The sequence below is a fragment of the Amaranthus tricolor genome, chromosome 4 (genome assembly GCF_026212465.1).
Source record: "Amaranthus tricolor cultivar Red isolate AtriRed21 chromosome 4, ASM2621246v1, whole genome shotgun sequence".
Taxonomy (NCBI): Eukaryota; Viridiplantae; Streptophyta; class Magnoliopsida; order Caryophyllales; family Amaranthaceae; genus Amaranthus; species Amaranthus tricolor.
Genome location: NC_080050.1, coordinates 9,609,476 through 9,620,220, shown reverse-complemented (window position 1 = coordinate 9,620,220; position 10,745 = coordinate 9,609,476). Strand labels below are relative to the sequence as shown.

Here is a 10,745-nt window from a genome sequence, read left to right as displayed (position 1 = left end):
AATTTTTGTCATAGTTATACTTGGTACAAAGTATATTATTTTTAAAACAAAAACATTTAAGATACCTTAGTGAAGTCAACAATGTTACAAAAGTAGATGACATTGTTTTGTAAGTTTAATTGATGATAACATCATTAAATGAAATAAAGAATTTTTTATGAATATCGACTCATATACAAGAATCGGTCGATTATTGATTTGATTGACTTAACTCGGTAATTTTCGTTGTTACTAATAACTAATAATTTATTTTTTCACGTTCATGTGAAAAACGTTTATTTTAAAAATTATTTTGTTTCGGTGATTACTTTTTGAAATTTTTATTGCAAATAACTTTTTTTTAATTTTTGTACTTTTTGTAACATCCATTCACAGTAAATAGATCTGTTGACCCTGTGGCGGGAGATTACTTTAACCGATTTGTTATCCTTATTAATAATTCCTAATTAATAACCGTGATTTGTTAAAAACGAAAAAATAATAATTAAATATACAAAATCAAAAAGGTAAATTAAAACAACAAAACTCTCACCCTATCAAATTCTACCATATAAAAATAATTTGTTAACTTTATAAATTACCGTTATTAAAGACTTCCTCCCTATTAAAAGAAATATGAAGTATATATGACAAAAAAATAGGTCAAATAAAAAAGTGAAATGAAAAAATAAGGTTTAGATTTTGAATTTCTTTTTTTTTTTCTTGTCACTTGTGGTTCCTCCTAGCAAGTAGCAATCCCTCATCTCTTCTCCCCCATTACCCTTATCCATTGGTGCATTCTGCCTTCCTCTTCTCTCTCCTTCCTACTAAAACTTGTGGGCATCTATGCAATCTTCTACCATTGAATTACAGATTAAGGAAGATGACATGTTTATTGCCACAGTTCAAATGTCAACCAGACACTTTTTCCATTTCTTCCATTCTTCATCCTCCTGCTTCTTCTGCAACTTCCTTATGTATGTTTTCTTTGTTTTTCCCTTTTATGATCTCACTTTTGGGTGAAAAAGGTTCATTCTTGATTGCCCATTTCAATTAAAGTTTGAATCTTTTTTGCTTATATCTTCTTATTATTAGTTGTATGAATTCATGTAATCTTTTTGTGCTGATTAATGTAACTTTTTACCATTGTTCTAGTATTTAATATGTGTGAATTTTATTGACTTTGTATTACATATGCTAGTATTCATTACTGGGTAGAAATAGATCAAGAATGTATACAATTTTTATGCCTAAAAGTTTGAAAATTTAAATTGAAAATTGTATCTTCTTATTTACATATTTCTGCTGATTAATGTACTTTTCAGTATTTTATCATCCAATTATCTGAACTTGATTACATTGAGTTAGAATCTATCAGAAATGCTTGTACCCATTATGACCATTTTTCCGTTGTTGATACTAGAAGTTTAAAGTTTCAATTTTCTCATCTTTTTGTGGTGGATGATTATGCTCTTAGGCCATAGTAATTCCTCACTTAATCACCCGTGTCCCACTCGTGTGGACACACCCCCATGGGGCATCCGTGGGCTTGGCCTCACCACGATCACGAGTAATGAGCATTGACTTGTATACACACTTGATGAGGTTGAGTCTTTTCCTAATTAGGAGGATTACCCCCTTAATATGCAAGTCTACAACTTACTATTTTAGTGATATGAAACCTAAGTATTTTCCAACATGTGCCTTCTAATTTTCACATTTTGTTATTGCTGAAATTGTAGAAAAGGGACTTTTTGGGTTGAATTTATATGTTCATGATCGTTTTTATCTGAATTTTCACAGTCAGAAATAGAGATTTGGTTAGTTTTCGCCCTCAATGTGCTGTGTCTACTCCTCCACCACCAACAACAACATCTGATACTTCCATATTAGAGAAGCTGCGCTTGCCTTATATTGAATCTAATTCCAGTTCACTTCCTGCTTACGCGCCTTCGAATTATTTGAGCAATTTGAGTTCTCCAACTGAGGTAATTGTTCATCTTGACTAGTGTAACATATTTGGTCTGGTAATTTGCTCTTTAAATTTGTGATTAGCTCATAATGACCTAAAATAGCTCAAAACAGTTCATAACTTATTATTTTCAATTCGCGATTTACGAGAAGATAGTGAATCGTTGACGTTTGATCTTGACACTAATAGTATGTTTGGATGAGGGGGTTGGATGGAAAGTGATGGGAGTATGTAAGTAATCCATTTTCCCTTATGTTATCATATTGATCAAAGAAAAGAAGGGAAGGAGCTGTTAATTAATTTTGCTTCAATGTATAGCAATTTAATCTTGTAAACAAGTAAAAGTTTTGATGGAACTTGAAAGCCATGCTTATAAGTTATAACATGTTCTTCTTTCATTGTAATTGTTATCTAAACAGACTGTAGATCATGTTGTTGCAATCTTTTAATTATGTTTAAATGAAATTGAGTTTGAGATTCTTCTTTCGTTGGCTAGACTAGTCTACATCAAATTATGTTTCCATCTTTGTCTTTGTTTATTGCCTTCACCTCTTATATTATTGGGATTATTTGATAATATCTTCACGAGAATAGGAAATAATTGTGAATGATGGAAGGCGGTATATTGTATCGTGAAGTTTAGAACATTGTGAGTACCTATTTTTGGTAGATTGTTTCAGTAAACTAGTGTTTATGACCCAAGGGTAGGTTGGTACCCAACTATTTGACTCTTGATACCTCTGGAGAATTAATGACCCGTTTGCTTGTGGGTATTAAGTATAACTGATGGGAATGGTGATGAAAAACTAGTGTAATTTTGGTCGGTAAGTCTTTTGTCTAGTTGAGTGGTCATGCTTGTCATACTTTAAATATCTTATTTTCTTCACAAAATTCATTCCCGATGCAATATCTTTTTGAGAGGAAGTATAATGTGAACAATTAAACGGGGCCTTTAGAGTCATTGATTATATCCGAGTGCTCAAGGATCTGGCATGGATACTTTCTATTGGAAAGTATCTGCATACAACTATGCCAGCACTAGAATAGCTGAGAATGGTTTATGACACAGTACAATGTATTCTGGCCTTGTTGTGTAGGGAGCGTCTAAAAAAAGGTTTCCTTTTGTGGTAAGTTTAGTTGTTTCAATTGATTATGGAAAGAGTTTGAAATTATGCAGTCTGCCGTAAATCAAAAAGTCCCTAGCTTTTCGAGGGCTTTCTTTTTTCCTTGGGTATACGTGAAGACGCGGCTGAATACTTCTTTAACCAGTGTACAGTTTTGTTTATTCTTCCTCAGGCCAAGTTCGATACTGCGTTGGCAGCTAGATTACTTATCGAAGATGAAGAAGCTGTTATTGCCGCTGCAGCTGCTGAAGCACTTGCCTTGGCAAGAGCGGCAGCCAAGCTTGCAAAGGATGCTGCACTTATGGCTGTCAGTAGTCAGCCTACGAAATCAGCGTCTAGTTCTGCTCAATCTGTTCATTTAAATGGTGCTAAAGATTTAGTGGGTGAACATTTAGGGACCATGAAAAACTTTGAGAGTGCTGGTACTTCTAAAAGAGAAGGCAATCTAACCGAGGACCCAGTTCCCGAACCTGATGACATGGAGCCAACAAATGAGGAGCTTCAACGCCTGGAAGCAGAACTTGCAGAGAGCATAACTGTTAGGTCGACACGTCAAGGAGAGAGAAAGGCGAGAAGAGCAAGGGCTTCGGAAAAGGCTGCATCTAATGTTGTTACTCTTAAAATAGGGTCTAATAGCCGCAGAAAACGCACGTCTGTGCAAGAAGTGGATTATTCCGATCCATTGCGTTACTTGAGGGGGACCACCAGCTCTTCTAGGCTTCTTACAGCTAACGAAGAACTGGAGTTGTCAGCAGGAATCCAGGTACGTTTGCATGTTATTTTGTGTTCTAAATGTGGTATGATAAATTTTCTGGTAATGAGAGAACATTTTTTACTTCTTATATTAACTTATCATTATCTTATTGTAGTTGATAATTGAACTTGGGCAAAGCTCATTATAATTTATCCGAACTTATTAGCCCTAAATTAATTTTGTTTGAACATCAGGTGAGAGAGAACTTAAGTACTTTTGTCACATGATTTGCGAATGTTTTCGTAAATCGTGAATCATAATAAGTGAATTATGGTCGGTTTTAGGCTATGTTTCGGTCATTTTTAGTAAATCGTGAATTTAGAAAGCGAATCTAAAGTGAATTATGTTACAATGGTTCTTATAGGATCTTATATATGCATCCTATGATGAAGCATTTCTGGTGTTGAGCATGGTGCTATACTTGACCTTTCGACGTGGTAACGAGTAGTAATTATATTTTTTTTCTTGAATTATGCTATACTTGACCCTTGGAAGCATATGGGGATAATTTCCTTTACGATAAACGCTTATTGAGAATTTCATCGCAAAAATACATTTAAGTTGATCATTTTACTGACTACCAAACAGCTTTTTAATATTTATGTTAGTTTTTTATCCTAATTTTTTTCAGGAATTGGATGGCTTTGGGTGTACTTCAATGTTGAACTTTCTTTTTCCCTTCAAATTGCCAGAGAAAATTCCTTTGTTCATGATTATTCAGTGTATACTCCCTCCGTCCCTCTCAATTTGCATCATTTTCATTTTGGGATGTCGGATGTCCCACTCATTTCGCATCATTTCCTTATTTGGAAATGGACTCATATTCTTTTAATCTCATCCATACATTTCATTTCCTTTTAATATCATCCACACAACTTAATCTCTCTCTTCATTTATTACCAGATTCCCACCTTTTCTTAAAAACTAGATGTTTCTTGACTCAATTTGCATATATGCATATATGCAAATTGATTGGGATAGAGGAGTAAATTTTATTTCAATATGTGGTCAAACTCAATTGTGTGGGTTTTAAGAGTGCAAGATGTTTCTTGACTCATGTTTCAATGTATAAACTCATATCGGAAGTCCAATTATTTCAGGACTTGCTCAAACTAGAAAGACTTCACGATGAGCTGCACGAAAAATTTGGGGATGAGCCGTCCTTTGCTCAATGGGCTGCTGCCGCTGGTATTGATCAGAGGACTTTAAGGAAGCGTCTAAACCATGGCGTTTTATGCAAAGATAAAATGATCAAAAGCAACATAAGGCTAGTCATATCTATTGCCAAAAACTATCAGGGTGCTGGAATGAATCTTCAGGATCTCGTTCAGGTATGTTCTCGTCTCGACCTGCTTTGAATCGAAATTTGGACGAACATTTCTCCAATTCCTTGCATATTTATATTAATTTGCAGGAAGGATGCCGAGGCCTTGTAAGAGGTGCTGAAAAGTTTGATGCTTCCAGAGGTTTCAAGTTCTCAACATATGCTCACTGGTGGATAAAACAGGCAGTTCGAAAATCTCTTTCTGATCAGTCCAGAACGATCCGTCTTCCAGTGAGTTTTCCGAATGACTCAGACTTGGAAAATACTTAACTGACCTGAACCAGAAACTACTTGACCTGTCAAAATTGACCTGACCTGAAAATCAATGTGACTATTGTTTTTAACATTATACTTGCTACTGTTGAGGTTTTACGCAATCCAATGTGTTATTCTGATCATTTATATATTGAATTATGTACATCTACAAAATCATAAAAGGTTAATATAAAAGTTCACAAAATAATTTTTTATTCTACTTTATGGCTCGTTGGGTCGACCCACTTATGTATATAATCATATCATATAGAAATATACTTAAAAAAAGTGGTAAATTTTTTTCACAACCAATTCCTATAATCATCCGACCCGACCCTTTACACCAAAGCCCGTTAATGACCGCTTCGTTATTGACACGACCCGCTAATGACCTGTTCAAATGTGATCCGACCCTTAACCCGTTGGGTCGACCTGGCCCGTTGAACACCTCTACTCCCAAGTAAGTGGGTTTTGGGGGGCAGGATTCAGATGTAAGCAACCTTACTCTAGTTAGTAATAAAGAAGTTGTTTCCATTTGATCCTTGGTAAAATATTTTATCTGCAACGTCATATAAATAAAAAGATGCACATAATTTAATAAGTCATTATGATATATTCCACTATAATTCAAAAGAAAAGAATTATAAATCTTTGTTCCTATCGAAATAAAGGACGTGTATTACTCGCTTGATACGTCTGCCTGCTGGACTTTCATTGTATAGTTTGTTTACACACCAGAGTTAAGCTTGTCACTTTGAATGTTAATGCAGTTTCACATGGTTGAGGCAACTTACAGAGTAAAAGAGGCTAGAAAACAGTTGTATAGTGAAAACGGGAGACAACCTGATAACGAGGAAGTCGCAGAGGCTACCGGGTTATCAATGAAGAGGTTAACTGCCGTGTTAATGACCCCTAAGGCTCCGAGGTCTTTAGATCAGAAAGTCGGAGACAATATGAATCTAAAACCTTCGGTAAGCATCTTGTGTCACCGTCATTTAATTCGAGCAATCCAATCTCTTTCTTAAAGTCACGATTTTTCGTGTTTTTCCCTAGGAAGTAATTGCCGACCCTGAAGCAGAAACATCCGAGGATATATTAACGAAGCAATTCATGAAGCAAGATCTCGATAAAGTTTTGGATACGTTGAGTCCAAGAGAGAAGCAAGTTATACAATGGAGATTTGGACTAGAAGACGGAAGAATGAAAACACTACAAGAGATTGGCGAGTTGATGGGTGTTAGCCGAGAAAGGATCAGGCAAATCGAGTCATTGGCATTTAGGAAGTTGCAGCAAAAGAAAAGAACCAAACATTTGCAACAATACTTGTACTCATAAGACTCTATTCTTGCTTGAAGGCTCGAAACGATCTCGTTTAGGATCATTTGATTTAGGAATCCCTCCTTTTCTGTTACTATTTTTTCTACTTGGGTGAGGGTAAGGGGAAAATGTGGCATTTTGGGGAAGTATTAAGTTCATATATTGGTACAAAAGGTCATTTTCTGCCCCCATTGTTAAAGTGTACTAGTAGCATATATATTTGATAGAGAAATAACTGGGGAATGATACAAGTAACACTTTGCCTATGGTAATTATTTATTGGATTATATAATATTTTGAGGTTTGTACATTAAATTTGTAAAATTTAATAGTAGTAAAATTTATATCAATTTTAATTTCTGCATGGGAATTGGGATACTCTTTTTGACTATCCATTATTGAGTTTGTATATTTATTTCAAATAGGTTTCGAGAAATAGTAGCAAGCTCAATGAGATGAAGGTAAGGAAGCAATTTAATTGAGATTGTTCTGTTTAGTTATCGATATTAATTAGTGGTAATAAAAACGATTTGTAATGAAAAGATTTATAATATGTATATCATGTTATTCCCAAGTAATGAAAGTTTGATCGTGAAAAAGTTTTTGTTTGGTATATGGCGTTTTAGTTAACTATTTGGTTAATTTTTAATTTTTGTTTGCTCAAAAAAGTCAATAGTAGTTTTTAGTAAATAAATTTTTATTTGGCTAAAAAACTAATTTTTAGCCTATATAAAAAGGATAATTTTTGTTAGTTTTTTTATTGATTTTTGAATTGTTGGCTTAGCTTTTCTCTAATTAACAACTAACAAATTATACTTTTACCAAAAATCTTTCTATCTAGCTAACTTAAGAAATAATAAAAAATTTTAAAAAATCGACTAGTTAAACAAGAAAAAAAATTATAAATCAAGTCATTTGACAAGACCCCTAAATGTTGTTAATAGAGGTTTTGTTTTCTTTTTTAAAATGGTCCTCCAATTGTTGGTTGTTTGCTATTCACGTTTTAGTTGGCTTGTTTGATTTGATCAGTCGGAAATGTTGATTGTTGTTTTATTTGTTGACTTTTAAGCTAGCTGAAAAAACCAATTGTTTATGGAGATATTTGGTAAATTTAGATATTAGCTATTGCTTGTTTATTAGAGAAAAGTGGATCAACAAGTCGAAAGCCAACGAGAAAAGTTAACTGAAGCTTTTTGATTTTGGCTTAAAAACTATCTTTTCAGTTACCATAAAAATCATTTATTAAAAATCATTTATCAAATAATTTTTATAACTATTTGACCAACGAATAAACCAAAAATTAACCCAAAAATCAATATAAAAGCCAACATCTAAACAACGACATCTTAGGTTTAAAACTTAAAGTAAGAAAAAAGGTACTCCTATGTCATGAACAAATGTCAAAGCACATCGCAGTATGACTGTATGAGTTTCCCACCAAAAGCGGTACTTATTACTGATAAGTGATGAGACTCCCATGAGCAAATGTAACTTTTAACATCTCACCAAAAAATTTCAGTTTTTACTTACTTTTTCTTACTTTTTAATTTTTATGACCCCTCCTATCTACGGAAAATGAGGTATTCCGATGTATTTATTTGATGCTTAATATCTAGATAAACGGATCCACCATGTAGCATTGGCTACCAAATTTTTAAAAAATATTAATACTCCTTTTTATAGAAAAATAAATAAGTACTTTATACTTTAATTTTGTCATTTTTTTTTTATCATAATTCTCCATTTACCAACTTTGCTCTCTCTTTCATTACCTCTAACTCTCTCCATTTACCAACTTTCCTCTCCCTTTCCCTATCCATTTGTCAAACGGTATAGATGATATTTATCGCTATTTTTTATTTTATTGTGATATATTTTTCTTGTGCAAGTCATTTGAAGCAATGAAAAATTTTGGGTTCATTTTTCAAATATAGCTTTGCCGAATTTTTTTATTATCATTTACACGTTGGTGCTACCTAAGATTTTGAATTATATATTCGCCATTGATTATACATATTGAAACATTATAAAAAGAGGATATTAATAATCTTTGAATTGAGGTGAATCAAACAAGATCTCACTTGACTATATTTTGATTTATAGATTAAGAATAAAACACAATTAAAAGTAATAAGTGAATAGCGCCAAAAATAAATGTTCCATTTTCAAGGAATATGAGGAAATATTAAAATTGTTTAGTGCAACATATTATAGGAAATGAACTAATGAAGTTTATACAGGGCCTTAGGATTATTGACAATTAACTTTTTTTATTGCTTTCTTTCAAAAAAAAAATTATTGCTTTTCAAGTTGGTTTTTGATTTTTAATTTTTTGATTGTCAAACAACTAAAAATATATATGATAAATAACTTGCAAGTCCGCTAAAAAACTAGTGTTTAAACAAAAAACGAAAAGGCAAAAAAGTTTTCATTGATTTTACTTTGAACTTACCTTTTTTCTAATAAACAACTGGAATAATATCTAACAAATAATTTTTTTACCAAATATTTCCTTAATAATTGGCTTAACAGCTGGTGTAAACATCATGTCCTGATATATTGACCCATAGTTATATATGTCTTGTTAAAAGCAAGTTCAAATGAAGAAAATAAATTGAAATGGGATTTACATTTTAATGTGTACAAATCTTAATAAGTTTAAACTTTTCAAATCATATTTTATATAGAGGGCAAGAACCTAGCCATCTCTTTTCTTCCATCTTTTCATTTTCTTTTAAACATTAATTTTTATTATTGATACTTAAGGCTATCGTAAACTTTTTGATTGATGATAAGCTTTTTAATTTTTTCATTTATTCATTCTATTGGAGGGTTATTGTACTCATTTATTGAGTTATTTATATTCATATATTGGATTTATGTGTCTTTTAATGTCAGAGTTTAGTTTTATGGTAAAAGTTAATTTGTTGATAAAGAATTTTACACTGTTAAAGAAAATGTCAATCTCGTATTTACAATTAATTATTCAAATTCAATTTATATTAAAACTACATAAAATTAAATTTGTCACAAATCTCACTCACAACATCAAATTCTACGATCTATTTCTATAAAATATCATCAAAACATTGGTGTTACATTCTATGTTCTAAAGTTTCAATTCAAGCTTGATCACATCCAAAGATAAATTATAAAATCAATATGGTTTGGTGAAAATACATATTATATGAAAGCTATTGAAATATAAATTGTTAAGAAATGTTGCTTTTTGAAACACTTAAATTTGTAAGTTAGGAAAAATCACTAAAAATGCTATTTTAAACCCAACTCTTGCCAAACAATTAACTATTATATTTTCAAATATATTAAATAATTTAAAGTATTAAACCACTAAGAACTGTTTTCAAAAAAAAAAAAAAAACCACTAAGAACTACCTACCTAAGCACATTTAAAAAAAGCTTCGCATTGCACATAGAATAAATGTGTGATATTCCCTCTCTCCCTCAAACTCAATTTAATTGTTCCATTTTATTTTGCACATTTGTGAATATACTAACTTAATTTTAAATATTTCAAATATTAAATAATTAAAAATTATATAAAATCATTATTAGCAAAATTTATATTGACATAAACAATGGCGGATCCAAAATTTAACTCCTGTAAGAACACAATCGGTATAGAAGTAATCCATTTAAAATATATTGAAAATACCTAAATTAAAGATTTATAAAAATAATAATGTTTTAGATTCAACCCTTAAAATATTCTATAAATTATTTTGACAATTTCTCATAATTGAAACCAACAAGTTATAAAATTATTGGGAACTACAAAATACATCCTTATTAATAGGGGTGTTTAGAAATATCTGATTCAGAATATCCGCTTTTAAAAACCAAATAAATAATCCGGTTTACTAAATTTTTTTTAAATATATAAATATTTATTAATAAAATTTTATCTTAGGTTGTTAAATTTACTAATATGTATATTCTCAACTATAACTAAGTTGCATAACTAATTTATTGTTAATTAATTTAGACTTTTGAAAATCT

General features: G+C 31.5%; 1 protein-coding gene across 1 annotated transcript; it reads left to right on the top strand.

The window, feature by feature from the left end:
• The first annotated feature begins 654 nt into the window (after positions 1-654).
• Positions 655-7,087, top strand: LOC130809777 (RNA polymerase sigma factor sigB). The gene is made up of 7 exons (XM_057675575.1): positions 655-956; positions 1,783-1,967; positions 3,248-3,838; positions 4,930-5,160; positions 5,244-5,384; positions 6,179-6,379; positions 6,462-7,087. The coding sequence occupies exons 1-7, from the start codon at positions 863-865 to the stop codon at positions 6,741-6,743; spliced, it is 1,725 nt and encodes a 574-aa protein (XP_057531558.1). The 5' UTR covers positions 655-862; the 3' UTR covers positions 6,744-7,087.
• Positions 7,088-10,745: the final 3,658 nt, after the last annotated feature.

Coding starts and splice junctions, on each gene's coding strand:
- LOC130809777 (XM_057675575.1), top strand. CDS start 863: ATGACATGTTTATTGCCACAGTTCAAATGTCAACCAGACACTTTTTCC. Junction 5,161..5,243: donor ATCTTCAGGATCTCGTTCAG/GTATGTTCTCGT, acceptor ATTAATTTGCAG/GAAGGATGCCGAGGCCTTGT. Junction 5,385..6,178: donor CCAGAACGATCCGTCTTCCA/GTGAGTTTTCCG, acceptor ATGTTAATGCAG/TTTCACATGGTTGAGGCAAC.